The sequence below is a fragment of the Rhinatrema bivittatum genome, chromosome 5 (assembly GCF_901001135.1).
Source record: "Rhinatrema bivittatum chromosome 5, aRhiBiv1.1, whole genome shotgun sequence".
Lineage (NCBI taxonomy): Eukaryota > Metazoa > Chordata > Amphibia > Gymnophiona > Rhinatrematidae > Rhinatrema > Rhinatrema bivittatum.
The window spans coordinates 41,552,613-41,577,576 of NC_042619.1; the positions used below are offsets into that span (position 1 = coordinate 41,552,613).

Genomic DNA, 24,964 nt, shown 5'->3' on the forward strand with positions numbered 1-24,964 from the left:
AAAAATCCTTCAAGTCCCTTCCTCCTCCTCCTCCTTTCAGGCTGATCCTTCATTTACCACCACAGACAGAAGTCTCTTTCCTCCAGCATAAGGTTCCTGAGTCTCCTGCTTCCAGGCATCATATGAAAGAGTGCCAGAGGGAGTGGGCAAGATGACCCCTTGAATATGGTCCTGTGCAGTGCAATAGTTTTGGTTTTCCTCCTTCAATTAAAAAGCTGTTCTGCTGCCCCTGAATATATTACTTAGATTTTTCATGTCTTTCCTTTTAGGAAAGCTGTGTTTTTTGCTTTTAACTTGTCAAAATATTAATCTAGTTATTTTGGCTGAAAATCTAGTCCTTGGGGCAGCCAACAAGTTTGGTTTTCAGCATATCTACAATGAATGTTCAGGAAATGAATTTATATACAGTGGCTGAGTGTAGACTGTGGTTAAATTATGTTTTGGGTACTCTATGAATGGCTTTGTTGGTGGCTTCTCAGGACTGGAGTTTGATTTGTTTAACTGTTTTATTCTAATACAGGATAGGCAACTTCAGCTCTCGAGTTGGGTTTTCAGGATATCCGCAGTGAATATGTATGAAATGTATATGCATGCAGTGGAAACAGTACATACATCTTCTGGATATTCTTTACAAATTCCTTGAAAACCTGACTGATTTGCAGTTCTTGAGGTCTGGAGTTGCCTATCTCTTTTCTAATAGTCAATAAAATTAAGATACACATTAACAGTAAAGTAAAAAACAAAAAAACCCTGTGCCTTACTTAAATCAGTACAAGGATCAATAAATCCATGCACTGGTTTAATTTAATGTATTTGTATGGTTAGTTAAATCTGAGCTTGCATGCTGTATAACTGACATTAGATTTTTTTGTGTTGCACTTCATACCTTTAAAAGCTGAGATGCCATCACAATGGAACAGTTTATTCTTGGCCTACTTTCCAAAGGAAAAGAGAGCTTTTGAGATAACTGTGTGTACTTCCCTAATAACTTTTTAGTTTGGTGTCTTATTCACATCAGATTTTTAGGGCATGACTGATGGAGTGTGTGTGTTTGGGGGTTTTTTTGTACCTGATCTGGGATATATACGTCTGGAATGTGGTCTTCTTTAGTTCTGGGTGGAATTTGTTGAGAAACTGATATGCTAATAGTTTAGAGTCTTGTGAAGTGTATATTCTGAAATTTATTTTCAGAAAGAGAGAATTTTTCTTAAGTTTAACAATTTTCTTATAGATTCATTATGGATAAGTAAAAAAAAAAAAAAAAAAAAGACCTGCTGAATGGGCCTCCAAAATAGGGTTCGAAACTACTGTTAGAGGAACAATATAAGTAGAAACTTGAAAAATCAGAGACATGAACTAGTCACTATTTACAACTGTATTATGTATTTTTAAAAATTATTTTGTGGTTGTATTAGTCCTCTAACCCACAAAATAGTACAGTATGATACATTCTTAAGAAAACATGAGATTTCTATACAAAATGTTTTTTTTTAAATTATTTTCTAGGTGCAGACAGATGCACAGCAAATCACAGAGGATAAATTTGTATTTAACTTGCCTGACTATGAAAGTATCAACCATGTGGTGGTTTTCATGCTGGGTACTGTCCCATTTCCTGACAGAATGGGAGGCTCTGTATACATTTCATATCCTGACCAAAGCGGCATCCCAGTATGGCAACTATTGGGATTCATCACAAATGAGAAGCCAAGTGCCATCTTTAAAATTTCTGGTTTAAAATCTGGTAAGGACAAAAGTATTGCCATTCTACAGTTTAATTTTTTTGGCTGGTAACTGAATTTTAAATCGGGTTGAGATCCATCTCGAAGAGTTTCATACAATATGCATTGCTATATACAACATACATTTTGTTGTGAAAATCTCTCCTACTTCTCAGGTAATACATATTTCTGAACTGATGAAAAATAGTATTATTAGCCATCTGCATTTTGAAGCGTGTTTCAGAAAGCAGCTTCAGCTTGGCTGACCTGTTAAGACTACAACAGTTACTAATTGCTATTTTTGTTGAAAGAACTGGGAGAAAGGAATAAGATTTTTAAAAGTAATTTGAGTATTTCTTAGCATAACACACTCTAGAGCTGTGGGGTATTTGAAATGGAAGTGGTTCCAGAGCACTGGAGAAGAGCAAGTGTTCTTTTCTATTAAAGTAGAAATATGGAGCACTTGGGAAATTACAGGCCCATTAGTCTATCAGTGGTAGGTAAATTTAGTAGAGACTTCCTAAAGTTAAAGGATAATGAGGTGACTTGAATCCAGCAGGTTGCAGGATAAAAGGCAGCATGATTTTACCAGAAGGGAGATCCAATCAGACAAATCTGATCTACGTCTTTGATTAGATGACCAGAGCATTGAATCAGTGGTATGTGCAGGACTTACTATACTAGTGTTGAATAAAACATAGGAGCCTCATAAATTAACTGAGCAACCTAGGGGTGGGCCGCAAAATTAGGTTAGGCACTGGTTGAATAATAGATAACAAAGGTTAGTTTTTAAATGAAGATCAGGCAAAGGATGGAAGAGTGGTCAGAGTGCATTAGGAAAATTCTGGGGCTGGTGGTTTTCAGGAGTGATTGTTGCAGAAAGGTTAGAAGGAAAGGCCTTTTTTTTTGTTTGGTTTTTTTTTGAAGATAGCAATCTAAACAAAGTGGACACCCCTAGGAGAGTAAGTGGAATAAGGAGTGATTTAAGGACTGGGCAAGTATGTTTCAATGCAAAGAAGTGTAGAGTGATTATATCATCTCAAGGTAGCAAAACTGTGTGACGTGGTGGCAAGAGCGAGGAGAATGATATGGTGCATAGCAGTAGGCATACCCAGTAGCAAAGGAAATAATGCCTCTGTATAGATCACTAATTTGACTTCATCTAGAGTATTACGTCCAGTTCCAGAGGCCATGCCTCCATAAGTATATAAATAGTGTAGAGGCAGTCCATAGAAGGGCTGCTAAAATGGTGCAGGGTCTATACCAAAAGCTCTGTTGGATGAAGCTTAAGGATCTAAATTCGCATATCCTAGGAGAGAGAGGGGTGGAAATAGACATTTATATAGCTCAAAGTTATAAAGTACAAGAAGCAAACTTTTTTCAGTAGAAAAATTCTAGAACAGGTTCAAAGTAGGTAGACTTAGGAGTAACATTTTAGGAAATAATTCTTAACAAAGAGCATGGTGGAGGTAGTAGAGATAAAAGCAGTAAAGGGATTTAAGAAGCCATGGAATAAGCACACGGGATCCTTAATTGCTTAAAAGTGAAAGAAAGCAAAACATCACATTGGACAGACTACAGATGGTTCTTACTGTTCTTATCTGTCATTCTGTATCTGGATTCTTACAGTATTATTTATTGTACCAAATCAATATAAAATTAAAGGGTTACATGTAGATTCATTGGTCAGAATTCCCTGAACTGTTCTTTTGGGTAGTGCTTCTTTGGAGATTAAATTTATAATTTCTTAGCGACTAGTCAGATGAATCCAGAACAGGTGGGTTATGCACCACTACCAGCAGATGGAGATGGAACAAACTGATATCACAGTCTATACACTTCCTCTTCTCTCGAAGACCCTCATGAAGTTGCATCAGGACAAGGGAACCATGATCCTAACAGCACCTCACTGACCCTGCCAAGTGTGGTTTCCAATACTTCAGGATCTCTCCATCCGCAGGCACATTCCCTTGGGGAAGGACCCGCTCCTAATCACTCAAAACGACGGGAGCCTACGACATCCCAATCTTCAAGCCTTGTCCCTGATGGCATGGATGTTGAGAGGTTAATACTTCAACCACTTAACCTTTCTGAGCCAGTTTCCCATGTCTTGATTGCTTCGCGAAAGCCTTCCACGAGAAAATCTTACTCTTACAAATGGAAAAGGTTCACGTCATGGTGCTCTTCTCAGTCCCTTGACCCCTTTTCCTGTCCAATCCTGAAGTTTCTGGACTATCTTTGGCATTTGTCAGAATCAGGTCTAAAGACCTCTTCCATCAGAATGCATGTCAGTGCGGTAGCTGCATTCCATAAGGGTACTGGGGATGTTCCTATCTCACTACAACCCCTTTGTAACACGCTTTTTGAAAGGCTTGCTCCATATCAAGCCTCCATTATGTCTTCCGGCTCCTTCTTGGGACCTTAATCTAGTTCTCGGTCGGCTCATGAAACCGCCATTCGAGCCTCCTCACTCTTGTGAACTCCAATATCTCACATGGAAAGTGATTTTCCTTTTGGCAATCAGTTCAGCGCGCAGAGTTAGTGAATTGCAGGCCCTAGTTACCTATCCGCCTTACACTAAACTTCTGCAGGACCGAGCGGTACTCCGCACTCACCCGAAATTCTTACCTAAGGTAGTTTCGGATTTTCATCTAAATCAATCCATTATACTACCTACCTTTTTTCCCAGGCCCCATGCCAACCCAGGAGAACAGGCTCTGCATACCCTTGGACTGTAAACGGGCTCTAGCTTTTTACCTAGACCGTACAGCGGCCCACAGGGAAAGCTCTCAATTATTTGTCTCTTTCCACCCTAACAAGTTGGGAAAGCCTGTGGGTAAGCAGACTCTTTCCTCCTGGCTGGCGGACTGCATATCCTTTTGCTATCACCAAGCGGGCATTCCACTCCAAGACCGTGTTAAGACACACTCTGAGGGCCAGTAGCACACCTGCGATCGGTGCTGCTTCCTGACATTTGCAGGGCTGCAACCTGGAGTTCTCTCCACACCTTTGCAGCCCACTATTGCTTGGACAAAGCCGGAAGACAGGATTCCATCTTCGGCAGTCTGTCCTGTGTAACCTGTTTACAACATAACGTACCAACACCCTTCTGCCTGCCCTATGGGGTTCATGATGCCCTCTCCCAAATTCCACCCCAGTTTTTGTGCCTGTTGCGCGCCTTTGGGTACATTTGGTGCAGGTTCAGACATCCTCAGCTCAGTACTCACCCATATCTGAGGACTACCATCCTGCTTGTCCTGTGAGAAAGCAAATGTTGCTTACCTGTAATAGGTGTTCTCACAGGACAGCAGGATATTAGTCCTCACGAAACCCGCCCGCCGCCCCATGGTGTTGGGTTCGTAACGTTTCGTTATTTTATTTTTCAGCACTGCCTGTAGCTTTCAAATAAGACTGAAGGGGGACCCCTGCTGGCTGCAGGGTTAGTGCTATGCTTGGCATGCCCAGTAGGGGCCAGTCAAAGTTCTGGAAACTTTGACAGAAGTTTTCCGTGATTGGTCTCCATCCTGATGATGTCACCCATATGTGAGGACTAACATCCTGCTGTCCTGTGAGAACACCTGTTACAGGTAAGCAACATTTGCTTTTCCAAAACATGGTTTATGGAGTCACATGACAGGATATAACCATCATGCAAGGGACATTGGGGTAGGGAAGAAGCATTATGGGCTAGCCTAAAAAAAAGATGATGCTTCCATTTACATCTATGTTTTCTTTAGGCCTCCATTTCAGACAAGGGCTGGACAAAGATCTGATCATAGACATCGAAAAGAAGGGAGAAGTGCTGCTCGTTGGAGATTTTAATCTGACTGTTGTAGACTGGAGTATCCCTTCTGCGGATCTACAAGAATTAGAGATAGTGGATGGCCTCCAAGGAGCTATGCTCAAACAAATGGTAATGGATCTCATGAGGACAGTTTAATCCTGGACCTAGTGCTCACAAATGGGGATAATGTCTATAATATCCAGACAGGACAAGTAATCATCAGATGGTATGGTTTGATATTGCGAGTAAGATACAAAGAAGTCACACGAAGACCTGAGTTTTGAATTTGACAAAATGGGGATGAGCTAAAGGCAACAAATCTATATGTTAGAAAAGTAAATAAAAGTTCAAGGAAAACGAACCAATTTGGTTTTCAAAGGAGGTGGCTGCAGAAATAAAAGGCAAAAAGATCAGTGTTCAGGAAGTATAAAGGTTCCCAAAAAGAGGAACACAGGGAACAACACCTAGTGAAAATGAGGGAGATGAAGAAAGAAATAAGAAAAGCAAAAGGTTAAGCAGAAAAAAGAATTGGCCAAGAGATAGAGAGGTAACAAAACATTTTTCAGATATATAAGAGAAAGTGAAGCAAAGCCTGAAGTGGTATAGTGAAACTGAAAGGTGACAAGGAGCAATGTGCCAAGATAAACAAGGAAATGGTGGAAATATTAAACAAATACTTCAGTTCTGTGTTCACTAAAGTAGACCCTGGAGAAGGACTGTTGCTGGTTGACAAGACTGTAGAAGGAAATGGGCTAGACACAACCCCCTTTACAGAAGAGTATGTATGGGAGGAGCTAAGAAAACTGAATGTGGACAAGTCCATGGGGCTGGATGAGGTACATCCCAGGATACTATTGAGAACTCTGATATCCTGGCAGGTCCACTAAATGACCTGTTCAATAGATCCCTGGAAACGGGAGTGGTGCCATGAAACTGGAGAAAAGCAGTTGTGGTAGCAGAGAGGAGACTGGAAACTACAGGCCAGTTAGCCTTCCCTCAGTGTTGGGAAAATTTAATAGAGGCACTGCTGAAAGAAAAGATACTGATCTAACTACAATCCTGTAAGTTGCTGGACCCAAAGCAGCATAGATTCACCAGAGGAAAGGCCTGTCGGACAAATCCTGGTTTTATTTATTTACTTATTTTGATTGGGTGACTAGAGAATTGGATTAAGGAAGAGCACTCTGTCATCTATTTGGATTTCAGCAAAGCTTTTGATACTATTTCACACAGGAGGCTGGTGAACAAAATAATAAGCTTTGGAATGAGCGCCAAGGTGTTGGAGTGGATTACAAACTGGTTGACTGATAGGAGGCAGTGTGTAATGGTAAATGGAACCTGCTCTGAAAAGAGAGCTGTGTTAAGTGCAGTGCCACAAGGATCGGTATTGGGACCAGTTCCGTTCAATATCTTTGTGAGCGACATTGCAGAGGGGATATCAGTTTGTCTATTTGCGGATGATACCAAGATCTGTAACAGAGTGGACACACCGGAAGGAGTAGAGAGAATAAAAAGTGATTTACGAAAGCTTGAAGAGTGGTCAAAGATTTGGTAGCGGGGATTCAATGCCAAGAAGTGCAGAGTCATGTGTCTGGGATGCAGTAATCCAAAAGAGCTGTATGAGATGTGGGGAATGGCTGAAGTGCACGGACCAAGAGCGGGATGTTAAGGTGATCTGAAGATGCCAAAGCAATGTGACAAGGCGCTAGCTAGAGTCAGAAGAATGCTGGGCTGCATAGAGAGAGGAATAACCAGTAAGAAAATGGAGGTGGCGATACGCTTGTACAGGTCTTTGGTGAGGTCTCACCTGGAGTAATGTGTTCATTTCTGGAGCCCTTATCTCATAAGGGATAGACACAGGTATGCAGTAGTCCAGAGATGGTGTGGGTCAGTATCAGAAAACGTATGAGAAGAGACTGAAGAATATGAATATGTATACCTTGGAAGAGAGGAGGCGCAGGGGTGATATGATACAGATCTTCAGATACCTAACAGGTTTTAATGATGTGCAAACATCAAACCTTTTCAATTGGAAAGAAATTGGTAGAACTAAAGGTCACAAAACAAAACTCCAAGGAGGACACCTCAGAACCAACGTCAGAAAATATTTCTTCACAGAGAGGGTAGTGGATACTTGGAATGCCCTTCCGGAGGAGGTGGTGAAAACGAAAACAGTGAAAGAATTCAAAATGGCATTGGATAAATACTGTGGTTCCCTAAAGGCTAAAGGTTGGAAATGATGAAAAGAGTGCATAGAGTAACTTGATGGTGCGGCGGTTAGTACCCTTAACCAATAAGCCTTGATACTGTTGATGCAACTCCATCGTTACTCTCTGCTTCAACGGCAGGGGGAGAGGGGGGGAATTGGATTCGTCCAGCAACCAACTAGGGCCCTGACTTTTACAGTCTGGGTAAACAAGTATGGGGGTAACTTGCTGGTGCAGTGTTTATTTCCCTTAACCAAAAAGACTGATACTTTAATGCAACTCAAACATTGCTCTTTGCTTCAATGGGAAGGCATAATGTGGAATTGGATTCAACAGCAATCAACGAGGGCTCTGACTTTTATGGCCTGGGAAACTGATAACCATGGGGTAACCTACGTGGCACAGCTGGTACTATCATAAGCTTACTGGGCAGACTGTATGGACCATTTGTTCCTTTTCTGCCGTCATTTCTGTGTTTCTATGGTAAGTGTTTGTCCAGTCCCTAGACTAGTGTTAAATTCTTGTCTGAGCTTAGTGTTGCCTGTTGGCTAAGTATTGAAATGGTTTTCTGCTTTTAATCAAGTTTTTTGATAGTCTGTCCACAGTTGATTTTGAAGAGAATACTGGCAGACTGATGTCATTGCAGGGGTGTATATACTGTGATATCAGTTTGCTCTGTCTCAATCTGCTGGTAGAGGTGCATAACCCACTTGTTCTGGATTTATCTGACTGTCCTAAAGAAAAGGAAATTATCAGGTAAGTAGTAATTTCTCATTAAATCTCATAGTTCCTAGCAGAACAACTGGACAAGTGTTTACTGTACTCAGCCAAAGATTTGCTTCACTTGTAGATTCCTTTATTTCAGGCAGCTTATAGCAACCAACATTCCTAGAGAAGATTGACTTTGACTGTCTAGACATTTTAGGGTTGCCACCTGGCTCCAGATTTTTAGGATAGGTTGATCAGTCCTGGTTTTACCTTATTGCTTGCTGGGATTTATTCTAATTTCCTTATTGCATTCCCTAAGAAAAGCAAGACTGAGTAACTGCGTGTAGGGGAGTAAAACCAGGACTGGATCAGCTTGTCCTGAAAATCTGGAGCCAATTGGCAACCCTATATGGTTTCTGTGTGCCTTCATGCAGCAATGCTTCCAGTGTCATGCTTAACAACTCATTCTCTTGTTCAGATGGTTCACCTTATTAATATAAGATAATTGAAGAAAATCAAGATCATTCTTCTGAGAGGTCTTGGATGCCATCATGGGACTTTCATTTGGTACATAATGCCCTTAATAGATTTCCTTTTAAGCTGTTAACAGATGTGTATGATTTTTTTTTTTTTAAATTATAGTGAGAATAGTTAAATATAGTCTTTTGTGTAAGAGAACCTTTACAAGGTGCTTCATAAGCAGAAAATGGTCATGAGGTCAATTCCTATTTTAATTTCTAGGCTTAATTCAGGCTTTAAGAGAAGAGATTCATTCCTTGTTTTTCTCTAACCTGAGTAATGTCTAAAGAAAGGAAGCTATACTGTTTGAATCAGAAGAGTGACTAGGATCTGTCTCGACCAAATATTTTAGAAACAAAAATAGGTTTTTCTTTGTTCTGAACAAGAAAGGGCTTAGGTGTCAAAAAGAAATGGTTTCTAAATGAATAACACTTTTTTTTTTTATTGTTGAAATCTATAAAGCACAGAGCACTGAGAGAGATTATTTCTAGAATTGTGGAAAGTTGTAACTTGCTGTTTATTTGTTTATAATACATCATAGACTATATGGCCATTCCTGTTCTGATTTTCCTTTTGAAAAAGTTCTACAAACTTTATTAAAAAAAAAAAATCTTTACCATCTGTTCTTGGGAACTGCCGATTAGCTGTAATGGTATAGAATTAAATGTGACCACAACTAGAAAGGAAATAGTGGTAATTCTGATTCTTTGAGCCTTCATATCTTTTAGGACTATCACGCCTTCTTATTTTTCATTAAATGCCTAGCTACTAGGACAGGCTGAGAGAGCACATGTATGGTGGTAGCTTTGAAAAATAGTATTCACAAGATATAGCTTATGGTAGTGGTTCTTAACCAGTGTGTAGGGACACACTGGTTTGTCACCAGGGTCAGAAGGTGTGTGTCACCAAAAATTTGACATAGCAAGCCTATGCTGACTATAACAGCTACATATGCTTGTTGCTTGAGCAGAGTAAGGAGCCTGGAACTTAAAATTCCTCATCTCTGCTCCCTGTTGCTGCTTTTCCCTCAACCCTGGCAATCACTGCCACCACCAATCCAAGCCAGAACTGTTGCAGGCATGCTGTATCCTGCCCATCCCCACTGCTTCTTGGAGTTTGTTTTTTCTCTGTATGCTTGTTTATAATTTATGGTCTCTTATTCTGTATTAGATAAGTCAGTCTGCATTTGACAAAGGCGAGGGATTCTGCTAGTAGATTCTGTGTAGGAATCTAGAGCAGGCTGGCTTTTTTTGTTTTGCCAATAGTAAGTGTCTTGTGTTCTATATTTGCAGTCTTGCTTTTTCATAGGTAAGGTTGTTGCAGTTCAAGTCCTGGGAGTTAATACTCTTATTGTATGACTGGTATGCTATATAATTTCTAAATATCTTTTTAGCAAGTTTTCATATTGTTTCACAAAATGCCTGGCAGGGAAGGGAGTCTGAAGTACTATTACTGAGGGGATATCAGACTTTGAATGTATTTTTTGCATGACGAGTTTAAAGGGGAAGTTTCCTAACTCTGCTCTGTATAAACTCCAGAAGAGGTCAGAACTTTGAGGTTGACAGTGAGATGCATGAGAGTTTGTCTGTATCTAAAAACTGTGACCTGCATATGCATATCAGTCCCAGATTTCTCACTGATGCAGTAGCAAAGAGTACATTTTTTTGTGAATGTTATTTTTCTCTTACATCATTTTCAACAATAAAATATCTAGGATTTTTTTTTTGTATAGCTGTTTAATGTAGTGTGCAATGTGTCATGCACGTGAGCATCATCTTTGAGGTGTATCACGGCGGGGAAAAAGGTTGAGAACCACTGGCTTATGGAACTAGTCTGTCTTCCCATGTGATACGAGATTTAAAAAAAAACCCCAAACTTGGTGCTCAATTTGGTGCTTGAGTACCCCCCCCAAGCCAGTTTGCTTCTCAGGTTATCCACATTGAATATGCATGAAATAGATTTGCATACACTACCTCCATTATATGCAAATGTATCTTGTGGATATTCATTGTGGAAAACTTGAAAAAGAGACTGGGTAGTAGTAGGGATGTGCACTTGTTTAATTTTGTGTGTGTAAATCGTGAACGTTTTTCGTATATGCATAGCGGATAGTATGCGTGTACTTTTTAATAACCTGAGTTATTCACACTATCTGATTTTAAGAGTGTACTATAAAGTCTGTGAGTTACATGCATAACTCGGAAACCATTGCACATACATAGTAGGTAGTACTCAAGGACTGGGTTGAGAACCACATATACCAGCCAGAAAGAAATCCCTAAGTAGTTGTAAATGACAGCTCATGGCACCAGGATCCTAGCTCTGGTTCTGATTGAATTGGAGGTCCAGAGGAGCATGAGAAATCACAAAACCTCCAAAGACTTACTAGGCTGGCTGTATCCCTTCTTAACACTGGGAACTAGTATTACTGAATTTTGAAAAGAAAAGAGATGCAATAAGGTCTTTTTTTTTTTTAAGCCCTACGTGTGCCAAAGCTGTGAGAATCATGCATGTCTTGGGCCGGCATGCAAGTATACACAGAAAATCAAAAGGTTTTTAAAAGGAGCAGGGAGTTTGGGCAGAGCATGGGAGCACCAGGAAGTTACTTTGAAATATGCATGTAAGTATTTACTCAGACGTTAGCCCTGGGGAAATTTTGCGCTACTGCGGAGCGCAGAATTGCCAAATTCTGCGCAGAAAATAGCAGAGGAGACCCTGGCATGCCATGAATGGAGCGCGTCCCGCATGTGCTGCGGGATGCGCTGCGTTCACAACAAAGATGAAGGCCCCGGCGCGCCGCTCTCAGTGAAGAAGGAAGGCTCCCATGTGCCGTGAATGGAGCGTGCTCTGCTCGCGGCGAAGAAGGAAGGCCCTGGTGAGAGAGAGTGAGAGAGAGAGGGGAGGGGGAGAGGGAGCAGGAAGGTGTGAGAGAGAGCATGGGAGGTAAGGGGGGGAATGCTTGTGTGGGTTTCAGAGAGAGGGAGCCTATATGAGGAGATTGTGAAGGAGTGTGTATGTGTATGAGAGATTGGGAGCTCGTGTGTATGAAAAAGGGATCGTGTGTATGTGAGAGTGCTAGCCTGTGTGAAGGGATTATATATGTGTGAGACAGAGCCTGCGTGAACGGGTGCGTGAGAGAGAGACATAGGTAGCCTGTATGAGGATTTATCTGTGAGAGAGAAAGGGAGCTTGTGTGGGTGTGTATGCGAGAGAGTGAGGGAGTCTGTCTGAGGGTGTGTGTATGGTTATTAGAGAGAGGGAGCATGTGTGTGAGAGAGGGGAGGACAGAGGGGAGCCTATGAGAGGGGCAGTACTGAGAACAGGGACTCAACTCGCTGGACTCAACACTCACTGGACTCAACACTCAGGTTATGGAACTCTCACCTGCAAACGATCAACCATCACCTCTCAAGCCTTAACCTGGTGCTCAACACTTCCAAGACAGAGCTTTTGCTAATCACTCCAGAAGGCAGTCCCTTCCATCACCAATCGCAAGCTAACTTACAAATTCAGATATCCCACGCTAGAGATCTTGGAGTCATAATTGAGTCACTTGAACTTAAAGCATTTTATAAAACACACTACAAAGGAGTGCTTCTACAAGCTACAAGTACTCAAAAAAACTCAAACCGCTCCTATTCCATTACGATTTCAGATCCGTCCTCCAAGCCATTCTGTTCTCCAAGATCGACTACTGCAATTCCATCTTGCAAGGTCTCCCGGCTTCCACTATAAAACCTCTCCAGTTTCTCCAAAATGCAGCGGCGAGGATTCTGACGAATACCAATCGGAGAGAGCATATCTCTCCCATTCTAAAAGATCTACACTGGCTCCCAGTAAACTTCAGGATTCTCCATAAATCACTCACAATTATCTATAAAAATATTCACCATCAGACCCCTCTTGATCTGCTACACCATCTCAAATTGCACTCGACTGCCAGACCCTTAAGGGATGCCTACAAGGGATCCTTACATGTTCCTCCAATCAAAGTTGTACGCTACAGTTGTACAGAGACCGGACATTCTCTATCGTAGGCCCCTCCATCTGGAACGCCATGCCTCCGGACCTTAGGCAGGAAACTTGTCTACTAACTTTTAAAAAGAAACTAAAGACATGGCTGTTCTGCCGAGCCTTCTCCACTACAAGCCCCACAGCCTGACTTAGAACTTTTCCATCACCTGTGTAAATAAATTAATGCTAAATCACGCTTACAAGCTACCTTGAGGTAGGCTCCTTGCCTCCCTCCCATGCATATAGTTCTTTATCCTCGTTCTCCCTTCTTTACTTCCTACTCCCAGTTTAAGTCACCATTGTTATAATGTAACTTTTGCTCCTTTAAATTGTCTCTTGTTGATTGGTTATAGTTACTGCTTAGTTCTATGTAAACCGAGTTGATTTGATTTGTATCAAGAAAGTCGGTATATAAAAGCCTTAAATAAACAGGGTCAGACTCTGGGACTGGCAGTAGAATGGAAGGGGTTGAACCTAGAGATGGAGGGGAGAGATACTGGCAGGTGGAGGAGTTGGGGCCTGAGAGGGCAAAGTGGCCAGGGGAGTAGGGAGAGTGAGTGGAAGGGACACTCTTACAGTGAATTTCTAGGAAAATTCTGCTCAAAATATTTTAAATTCTGCATCTTTAAGTAATTTTTTTCTGTATTAATTTAAAATGTAATTACTTAAAGACTGTCATGTAAATTGTGTTTTTTGATCAATATAAAGTTTGCAGAATTTTAAGTTTTTGTGCGCAGAATTCCTCCAGGAGTAACAAGCACACGCTGGGGATTCCCTACCACGTAACTTTGCTTATACTATGGACAGCATGTAAGTATTAAAATATAAAAAAAGGTTAGGCGAGTCAGCAGGGTTTTAAGGGTCAGGGATAAAAGGAAAGCTAAATAATAGGGGAAGGGGGTTAGGAAATCTGATCTGTTAAGTGGGCCGCTGGGAGCGACTGGGGAAAAAGGTCTGTTGCATTGTTGCGCGTATCGAATAAAATCCCCCCACTTTCGCGGTAGAGCTGGCATTTGCACACACATGCGTGCCTCCATATAAAAAATGTGCACATGTACGCACATACAGCAAATTTTATATCATACACTCATATACGCATACGTTATAAAATGGCTGCATCTCTGGGCGCGAGCCGGCATACATACATACATGTACGCCCGCATGGCTGAAAGTTACTCTCCCAGTGTGCAGTGAAATATCCTAAATAATAATTTGTAGCTTTTGCAGAAAATAGGTGCTTAGATGCAAGTCAGATTTGGAACTAGTTGGAAGCCATTAAATTAACCAGTAGATTCATTTTCCATCTCTGAATCAGGACAGGGGAAGTGCCCTCAATGCAGGCTTGGTGCACACAGGGGCGGATTTTAAAAGCCCTGCTCGCGTAAATCCGCCCGGATTTACACGAGCAGGGCCTTGTGTGCCGGCGCGCCTATTTTCCATAGGCCTGCCGGCGTGCGCAGAGCCCCGGGACTCGCGTAAGTCCCGGGGTTTTTTGAGGGGGACGTGTCGGGGGGTGGGGCCGATTGGCGCGGCGTTTCGGGGGCGGGCCCGGGGGTGTGGTTTCGGCCCGGGGTGTTCCGGGGGCATGGCCGCGCCCTCCGGAACCGCCCCCAGGTCGCGTCTCGGCGCGCTAGTGGCCCACTGGCGCGCGGGGATTTACTTGTCCCTCCGGGAGGCGTAAATCCCCCGACAAAGGTAGGGGGGGGGGGTTTAGATAGGGCCGGGGGGGGTGGGTTAGATAGAGGAAGGGAGGGGAAGGTGAGGGGAGGGCGAAAGCGAGTTCCCTCCGAGGCTGCTCCGATTTCGGAGCGGCCTTGGAGGGAACGGAGGCAGGCTGCGCGGCTTGGCGCGCGCCGGCTGCACAAAATCGGCAGCCTTGCGCGCGCCGATCCTGGATTTTAGCAGATACGCGCGGCTATGCGCGTATCTACTAAAATCCAGCGTACTTTTGTTTGCGCCTGGTGCGCCAACAAAAGTACGCGAAGGCGCACTTTTTAAAAATCTACCCCACAGTGTCTCAGGCTGAAACCGCTTCCATAAAGGCATGCCTTCCAGAGACTCTAAATCCACATTAACTGATCATTACAAATGTGCTTTATTGCTGCTAGACCTTCTCTCCGCTTCATGGGGATTCCAGTTGATTGATGGATGCTGAGCTGAAGACTCCCCACATCACGGATCACATGAACCCTCAGGCTGTGAACCCTCTCCATAAAGGGTCACCTTTCAGGTGGCCCATGCCGAAGGGTACCCCAAAGAATGTGCCCTTCGGTGCAAACTTGGGGTGGTTTGAATAGAAGCATTCTTTTTTTTAATAATTTTTTATAGTGTACTTAAGAAATGTTTTAAGGAACTTAGGTGCCTGGTTCCTTGTTGAGCTAGTCATATATTGGTGTTTTCACTGCTGTCAGTTCTGTTACAATATGGTTAGTGCACTATTTTGAAAAAGGCTACAAGTGCATGCCTTCAGTTTTAAACGCTATCTCTGCTCCTGCTCCAGCTCTTCCCCTCACAAATAGCTTGAGGGGGGGGGGGGGGCGATGGTGAGACTGAGGCTGGAGCAGAGAGATCAGATGAAAGAAGAGGCACTCTGGGGCCGATTCAATACTGTGTGCTAGCCGCTGCTCACGGTCTAACATTGGATGCGCGTTCATAACCCCCAATCCAAAATGCGTGTCCAAATCTCTGTTTAGCTAATAGCGCTCATCTCATGGAAATCCATGTAGATGAGGCTATTAGCTAACCCCTGCGTTCTAATAAATTTTCCTCGCGGCCAACTCGCCCTTGCAATACAGAAAATTTTACGCCAGACTAGGGCTGGCGTAAAGGTATACCACATTCCAGGGCGCAATGAAAAAAAAAGAAAAATCCTACTTTCTGAGATTCCTCCTAATAGTATCTTAGGAACCAAATAAAGTAGTATTTATTTAAAAAAAAAAAAAATATTCTTTGAAAAATAATTTTGGATACCCAATACCCACATGTATCTTGTGAGTGTGTATTCTGGGTGCAGGAGAAAAAGGTCGCTCATAGATTGAGCGTCCGTTTTTTCCAAACAGCTTGTCAGCCCACCTGACAGCCAAGTCTCCTGTGTGCCCGATTCTGAGGAGGAGCTAAGGACGCACATTTGTCCCTAGTGTCTCCTTTTTAGCATGACCTCCTCATTTTAATATTAGATCAGGAGATCTGCACCAGAGTGGACATGCCTGAAGGAGTAGAGAGAATGAAAAGCGATTTAAAGCTTGCAGAGCTGTCGAAGATTTGGCAGATGGGGATTCAGTGCCAAGAAGTGCAGAGTCATATATGTGGGGTGCGGCAATCCAAAAGAGCTATATGTGATGGGCGGTGAAAGACTAATGGTGCAGACTGGGAGAGGTAGTGTCTGATAGTCTGGTAGTGTCTGATCTGAAGGTGGCACAGCAATGTGAGAAGGCAATAACTAAATCCAGAAGAATGCTGGGCTGCATAGAGAAAGGAATAACCAGTAAGAAAAGAGGTGATAATGCCCTTGTACAGGTCCTTGGATAGACAAGATAGAGGCGGTCCAGAGAAGAATGACAAAAAATGGTGAGGGGTCAGCATTGGAAGACTTATGAGGAGAGGCTGAAGGATCTGAATATGTATACCCTGGAAGAGAGGAGTTGCAGGGGAGAAATTTTACAGATCTTCAGATACCTGAAAGTTTTTATGATGCACAATCATCAAACCTTTTCCATTGGAAAGATATCAATAGAACTAGAGGTCATGAAATGAAACTCCAGGGAGGACAACTCAGAAGAAATATCAGGAAATATTTCTTCACAGAGAGGGTAGTGAATGCCTGGAATTCCATTCTGGAGGAGGTGGTGAAGATGAAAACAGTGAAGGAATTCAAAGGGGCATGGGATAAACACTGTGGACTCCTAAAGGCTGGAGGATGGAAATAAAGAAAGTGCATGGGGGTAACTTGCTGGTGTGGCATTTGCTACCCTTAACAATTAAGCCTTGATACTATTAGTGCAACTCCATCATTGGTCTCTGCTTCAATGGCAGTGGGAAAGGGGAATTTGATTCAGACAGCAACTGAGGGCCCAGACTATTTACAGTTTGGGGAGCAAATAAACATGGGGGTAACTTGCTGATTCGGCTTTTACCACCCTTGTCACTAACAGGATCATTCATCAAAGTGCTTTATGGCGTTAACGCCTGCAATAATGCCACAACGTACGTGATATTCATTGCGGCGTGAATGCAAATTTGGCATATTTATTCAAAGGGGCGGGGTTAATGAAAATGAGGGACATTATCGCACCGTGTGATAGTGTAACGTACACTATCGCACACTGGAAAATAACTACACCTGTTTTGCAGGTGTTAAGATGCGCGATATGCCTGAAATGATTACTGCTGAGAAGTTTCAAACTTGTGTTTAACTCCATTTTTGTGTTTATCATGTGCCCAATATATATGCGCAGGTATTTATTTGTCGAGTTTTATATACTATCGTTCAGTTTCGCCATCACAACGGTTTACAAAGTTTTGATGTTTAACAGCGTTTCCAAAAGGTTCATATGATTGTTAATGTATAAACATGTTTTATAAACATTGTTTGTAGATTAAGCTATAAATGTTTCGATTCAGTGTTTTGTTGCTTTCTTGCATTGGTTCCACAAGTTTGCCAAGTGTAGTTAGGAGGGGAGTGGTGGATTAGAGTCATTGGGTGCTTTGGTAAACATCCAGGTTTTTAGATCTTTTTTGAAAGTTTAAGTTTTCTTGTGTTCTGAGTTCGATTGGTAGGGTGTTCCAGAGTTTAGGGCTTCCTAGTGAAATTGTTCTCTTTTGAGTTGATGAGAGTTGTTTAGAACGAACAGGTGGAATCTTTAATAGTCCTTTATTTGCTGATCTGAGGTTTCTGTTTGGAGAATGCATTTTTATGTATGTACTTATCCAGTTTGTTTTCCGTATATTATTTTGTATAGTATAGATAGTATTTTGTATTCTATCCTAAACTTTATTGGGAGCCAGTGTAGTGCTATAAGTGTAGGAGTAATGTGATCATGTTTTTTAGATCCAGTGAGTATTCGTGCAGCTGCGTTTTGTAGGATTTGGAGTGGTCGTATGGAGTTAAGGGGTAAATTGAATATCAGGGAGTTACAGTAGTCCAGGTTTGAGAAGATGAGTAGTTGAAGGACTGATCTGAAGTCGCTGGGGGAAAGGAAAGGTTTTAATTGAAGTAGTGTTAGGAGTTTGTGATATCAGTCTTTGATTTTTGTTGTGATATGGTTCTTGAATGAAAGTTCCTTGTCAATTATGACTCCGAGGTTGCGGGCATGATTGACTGGAGAGATTGCAATTTTTTGGTTCATTAGATTGGGTGGTGGTAGTGGCTTATTTTCTTATGTGTAATTAACAGCATGACAAACTGCTGTTGCTGAAGACATTTTAGTATACTTAAGCTCATACTTGGAAAGATGACCAGGACTTTCTCAAGAAAATATAAAAAGGATGCTTACACTGTTTACATTTAAAACAAATATTTTACAGCTATGTTTGTATCTAATGTCTTGACAAGTTGATTTTTTAATTTGGTAAATTTTGTATTTGTATGTACTTTAAAAACAAACATGGTTTTCAATTTTAAAGAACCCTTACTTTTTTGCATAGTCGGGTATGAATCTATATGCAGTATTATGCAAATTTGCTACATAATTTTACAGAATTTTGAAATATCTACCACTACTCTTGCCACTGAATTTTGAAAAATCTGCCATAGAAAACCTGAAATGCTGAGTATAGGATATTTCAGTGTGGAATCAATGTTAACAAAAAAAACACTAAGGTCCTACTGTCTCTAATTGTGGATTAAGATGTTGACATTCTGTGTGTCTCTGAATCTTGGCATTCACATACTGGTGTTCTGATTCTGAATGATTTGTCTGAGTGGTTATATTTATGATCTACCAAGAATTACTTTTCTCTTCCAACAAGCTTTCCCAGACGCTTAATCTTACTGTGACTGACAGACTTCCTAATTACTGACAAACTTACTGTGACTGACAGACCTCCTAATTACCAGGTATCCCTTAACTATGGACGCTGTATCAAGTACTATTTTTAAGAATCTGCAACTGGACAATTATCTTTGAGCTCAAAAATTCATTTTATTTCATATATATATTAGGCACTGCTTATATTTATATTTATTGCTACGTTAAATAGTTATACTTCTTATATAAAATATTATATTTCTTTGTTTATTACCAGTTAAAATATTATTACTTTATTTAGCACTATATTAAATTGTCAACCAGTTATACTGTTCCATATGTTATACGGTTCCATGTAAAGCTCCGCTCTTTGTTGAGCAGTTCTTCGTTGTATGTAAACCGGAGTGATTTGTAGTCCCTACAAGAACTTCGGTATATAAAAATTAAAAATAAATAAATAAATAAATAAATACATTGGTTGGGAGGAGAGTTGATTGTTTAAAAAAGCAGCCTAGCCCTATTCCGGTTCACATTTTTCTTTTGAAATAAGCTGTCAAGGCCTGGTAAGGTATGCAGATAGTTGATTGCTTTCTTATATATTGGCCTCCTGGGTCTGGTAATGTTGCCCTCTCTAAGCTGGCAGAGTCCTTAGCTGCTCTATGTGTAAATGAGTGCCTTCTCATCGGAGATCTTAACATTATTTATTTTAACGTATTTGTATCCTGCGCCCTCCAAGGTTCAGGGTGGGTCACAACAAAACATTCATAATCAGATAAAATTAAAATAACGTAAAACAACATATAAAACTAAAACTTAGAGATAAAAGAAAACCACAAAATAACATTATAAAATTTGAAATAAGATGGAGAAATGACAAATTAATATTATCAAAATGAAGTTAAAAGGATAATAAAGTAGGGGAAGCTGTCACAAAAATCTGGAAAGGCTAAAGCAAAAAGGTAATTTTTTAGGGTTTGTGATTAGCCTCAGACACAGCGGTAAAGTGTTCCATAAGATAGGACCTGCGATGGAGTAAGCACATTCTCGAGTTATATTTAATCTCGTAGTTTTTGGAGATGGAATTTGTAGCAATAATTGGTTTTTAGATCTTAATTTTCTGCAAGAAGTGTATAAATGTAATGTTGCTGAAAATCATGGATTGTGCTTATTGTGAATAAGATTGTGTGTTATTGTTAAACTTTTTTATATTGAATTCTCCATCTGATTGGAAGCCAGTGAAGGTTAAAAAGAGTTGGTGTACTGTACGAAATAGGGATGGATTGATTAGTGGTTTAATGTGTTTGAACAATCAGAATTTGTAAAAAGAGGATTTGGTGATAGATTTAATGTGATTGGAAAAATTTAATTTTGGGTTTAGAATACACCAAGATTACGAACTTTTAGTGATGTTGATGTGTGTATTGTTAATGGAGATGGATTTAGGTAAATTATCAAAGTGCAGTTGTCCAAGAATCATTATTTCTGTTAGGTTAAAACAAATTTTGTTATGGGATAGCCAGTTTTTGATAGTGGATAAACAAGAGTTCGAGATATTTTAGAGTAGAATTCCAGCTGCTTTTGGTAGGAAAGTAGAATTGTATATCAGCATATAGACGATATGATACACCCAAGGTAGATAGCAATTGACAAATTGGCATTAAATAGGATGGCAGAGTGTGCTGATCCTTGTGGAATTCCTGTTTTTCCTAGCGTGTAGCAGATGGACTCAAAACAAGTGGGTATAGTGTGCTCGTGCTAGCAGTTGGAGATCTGACGTCAGCACGGGTACATATACCCCCACAGGAAGTGCCGCAAATCAGTAATTTCCGTCTCCAAAGCAGTTTGGAGCTACCTCACGCTCGCTGAGCGTGTTTCCAAATTCTAACTACTAAATTCCTAGACGAAACCTATTGAAGACAAGCCCCGCACTCCTGTGGTGATGCCAGGCGCTCACCCAGTTGAGTTTCCCGAGCTGACTTCCGTGGTCCCTCGGAGGTAAGAGCCTCGGTCCGGTGGCCAGTTCGCGGCAGGGACCTAGCCCCGAGTGAGAAGGGCTCGGGTGCGGCTTGGCCCCCGAGCGAGACGAGTTCGGGCGCGGCCTGGAGGCAGCCTCGGTCCCGGCGTGGACTTGGCCCCCAAGCGAGACGTGTTCGGGCGCGGCTTGGCCCCCGAGTGAGAAGGGCTCGGGCGCGGCTTAGAGGCAGCGGGCGCACTTCCTTATGCGCGGCGGTGTAGGTAATTATCCCCCCCGCAGCCGGAGACCGCCCGGGTTGCAGCCGGGAAGCGCCGAAGACAAGGTAAGGCGTATATCTTTACTTGGTCTCCGAGGAAGTGTGGATTAACTGGGCCTGCCTACGAGGCAGCACGCCAAGGAGGTCGCCATTTTTGCCTGCCTGCTCCGATTAGCTTAGCACCCGCGATAGGCGCCCGTTCGCGCACGCTGTTCGCGCACGCGAAAGACGCCCGTTCTAGGCGCATGCTATTAAGCGCTCTTGTTAGGCGCACTTTATTGGGCGACACCGAATTGCAGGCAAATGGAGCGTAAGAGAGCCCATGCGGCTGCAGAGCCGGCACCTCCAGAATCTGGCATGAAAGCTCTAAGCCTCTGCTCAGCATGCAATCTCAGAGCCACACAGAGCGAGGAAGCAGACTCACTTTGTGCCCAATGTGAGGAGGCCATGGGAGTTCCAGGACAGGATCGGCCCCAGCCCAGCGGTTCCTCAGGGAGCACACCGGACTTAGCGGGCCGCGGCGCGCCACCAGGAAACCCGAGAGACCTGGTGCCCCTACGGCCAGATCCGGCTTCGCTTTCCTGAGTGGAATTATTCAAGGGGATTCATGCCTTTGTCCAGATGCAGTCTGCTCCTCGAACAGGTCTTTCCGTCCCGGTGGATCCGATACCTGGCCCCTCGAGACCTAGGCGTGGCCACTCGCCTCCCGACAGCCCCGATTATGGGGATTCGGATTGCTCCCAGGACAGTGAGGAGCCCCCCCGAGGAGGGTGAACTTCCCTCGGAGATAGAGCCATATCGGACCATGAGGCGCTTCTTTTGGAAAGAGGATCTTTCAGGCCTGGTCTCACAATGCCATCCCGGGCCAGGTCACCCCAGGGGACCCTAAGATGAACTCCCTGTTAGAGGGCCTGCGCCAACCAGCTCACCATTTTCCCCTCCTACAAGCAGCACAGCAGCTAATCGATCTGGAATGGAAGGCACCGGAGGCCTCATTCAAAGGGGGTCGGGCCTTGGCTGGCATGTACCCTCTGGATCTGGCGTCCAAGGAGCTACTAGCATGCCCCAAGGTAGACGCCATAGTTAACTCAATAGTGAAGCACACCACCATTCCGGTTGAGGGGGGAGCGGCCCTCAAGGATTCACATGACCGACGCATGGACACCATTCTGAAACAAGCTGTTGAGGTAGCAGCCATGTCCCTACGAATCGCGACCTGCTGCACCGTGGTGACGCGTTCCTGCTTGTCACAGGCGAGAAACAACACCCAGGGAGCAGACATGGAATCAGCTCTCGCATTTCTCACTGACACAGCCTCTGACCTCGTCCGTACGGCAGCCAAGGGAGTGTCCTCCTCAGTGGCAGCCAGGAAACAGCTGTGGCTACGTAATTGGGCGGCCGACTCGTCCTCCAAGACACGTCTCACAAGAATGCCCTTTAAGGGTTCCTTACTGTTCGGCAGCGATCTCGAGAACTGGGCTACTAAATGGGGTGCCTCTCCATTACCCCGTCTACCAGAAGACAGGGCGAGGGGGAGCCAGCGTTCTTTTCCTAGATCATCTAGAGGTAGAAATTCGCAGCGCTTCCACCCTTACAGGACTCGCCATCGAGTACCTCGTTCACAGGCCAGGAACCAGTCCTTTCGGACTAAGCACAACAAGAAGAGAACCGGCTCGGGTTCTGGCCCCGGCCGCACTCCACAATGACAATCAGCCGACCCATCCAGGGGTAGCAGCCATAGGGGGCAGGCTAACCCTCTTCTACCGCAGGTGGGTCGAGATTACTTCGGACCAGTGGGTCCTCGCCATCATCCGAGAAGGATATTACCTGGATTTCTTTCGGCTTCCGCCGAACAAGTTTGTGGAATCTCCTTGTTCACCGCTCAAGGCAGCGGCACTAGAAGTGACCTTACAGAGGCTCCTGGCACTAAAAGCCATAATCCCAGTACCTGCAGGAGAGATAAATTCTGGGCATTATTCCATTTATTTCTTAGTACCCAAGAAATCGGCCTCTTGGGCAGATGCTAAGCTGCTGTCGCCTGCAGAGATATGTAAAGCGGCGACGTGGTCCTCCCGCCATACCTTCTCCAGATTCTACCATCTGGACGTCCAGGCCAGGGAGGACACAGCATTTGCGAGGGCAATCCTAAATGGTCCTCGGGCAGCCTCCCGCCCAGTCCGGGAGTAGCTTTTGTACATCCCATTTGTTTTGAGTCCATCTGCTACACACTAGGAAATGTAGAGATTACTTACCTGATAATCTCGTTTTCCTTAGTGTATGCAGATGGACTCAGCATCCCGCCCGGCTGCCGGCACACATGGGGATTCACCGGTTCACGGTAAGCCATGTTTTCTTATAATAGGCCATTAATTTGCATTGCCTTCAGTTTTATCTACTCTCCCTGTTAATTGTATTTCTACCAGTTATATGTAAGGGCTCCGCCCAAAAGTTCTTGTTTTTTGTAAACCGATGCGATGTGCGAATGGCTATTGGTATAGAAGAGACTTTAAATAAATAAATAAAAATCCACCCTGCCGGGTGTCGATGCCTTCCGGTTGAGAACACTGGCGGTCTCCAGCTACTATCAATCGGTCAGGGTAATCCTGTTCATTAATCGATCGGTCAGCTACAGCTTTTGCAAGGAAGATTTCTGATTTGCGGCACTTCCTGTGGGGGTATATGTACCCGTGCTCACGTGAGATCCGTTTCCAACTGCTAGCACGAGCACACTATACCCACTTGTTTTGAGTCCATCTGCATACACTAAGGAAAATGAGATTATCAGGTAAGTAATCTCTACATTTTAAATCAAAAGGTTGTGAGCTATTGTGTATAAAACTCTGTTGTGATCTGTTTGAGAGAGGGGATTGAAACCAAGATAACACTGTTCCAGTTTTGCCAATATTGATAAATTGAGATATTAAAATGGTTTATAGTATCGAATGCTGCAGAAAGGTCAAGGAAAACAGCAGTGTATGATGATCCTGAGTCGAAGCCTCTGTGGATGATATCTGTACTTTTATTAAAAGCGTCTCAGTGCTGTGGTTGGATCTGAAACCAAATTGATATTGGTCTAAAGTTGAATGATCATCTAAATATGTAGTGAGTTGTTTTAAACAGATTCAATTGTCTTGGCGAGGAATGGTAAGGATGAAATTGTGCAGAAATCGCAGAAGTCAGGTTCAGTTGTTGCTTTGAGTGAATCTGGTAATATGCCTTTAGATAGGGAAGAATTGACAATATTGGTGACAGGAAAGGCCATGTCTTCTTTAATTGTTTTTAAGAGGGCAGTGGAACAGGGAGATAGTGGATGAGAAGAGGATTTCATTTTAGAAATGATTTGTATAATTTTGGTGCTAGTGACTAGATCAAGTGTCTTGGCAATTGGTTGACTGAATAACTGGAACTAATGGCGTTGTAGAGGGGAATCCAATAATTATTTTTTTTTTTCAATTTTTTGAAATCAGCTGCAAGTTTTACTTGACTGATCTTAGTGATACTGCTTGGATCGCTCCCAAGTAATTGATGTCCGTACACATCAAGCAGTGTAAACCCTGGATTTGTTGTTTGTGCTTAATGTTGGTTAGTAGCTAATCGCATTACTAATTCACTCATTAATGCTGTACCATTGTCTGATCATTTTGTTAAACAATTTGCCGTGAGATTTGGTCATTTAGCTGTTGCCTTCGATTATACCTCTTAGAGTTTCCCAAAGTGCAATCAGTATGGTTCAGTTTGATGCCTCTTCTGTACAGCTCTGCCCAAAGTTAGATGGAGAAACTCTTGTAGCTTTCACTACCAATTTAAATCACTT

The 24,964-nt window shown here is 42.8% G+C and overlaps 1 protein-coding gene across 2 annotated transcripts in view; it reads left to right on the forward strand.

Moving 5' to 3' along the window:
• HIKESHI (heat shock protein nuclear import factor hikeshi) overlaps positions 1-24,964 on the forward strand; it is a 102,513-nt gene that overhangs the window by 23,113 nt on the left and 54,436 nt on the right. For both annotated transcript variants that reach the window (XR_003856841.1, XM_029602263.1), the window contains exon 2: positions 1,507-1,744. Coding sequence is in view for 1 of the 2 variants with exons in the window: in XM_029602263.1 (XP_029458123.1) it covers positions 1,507-1,744 (238 nt within the window). In the remaining variant the exon portion in view is untranslated. The remainder of the gene's footprint in view (positions 1-1,506; positions 1,745-24,964) is intronic.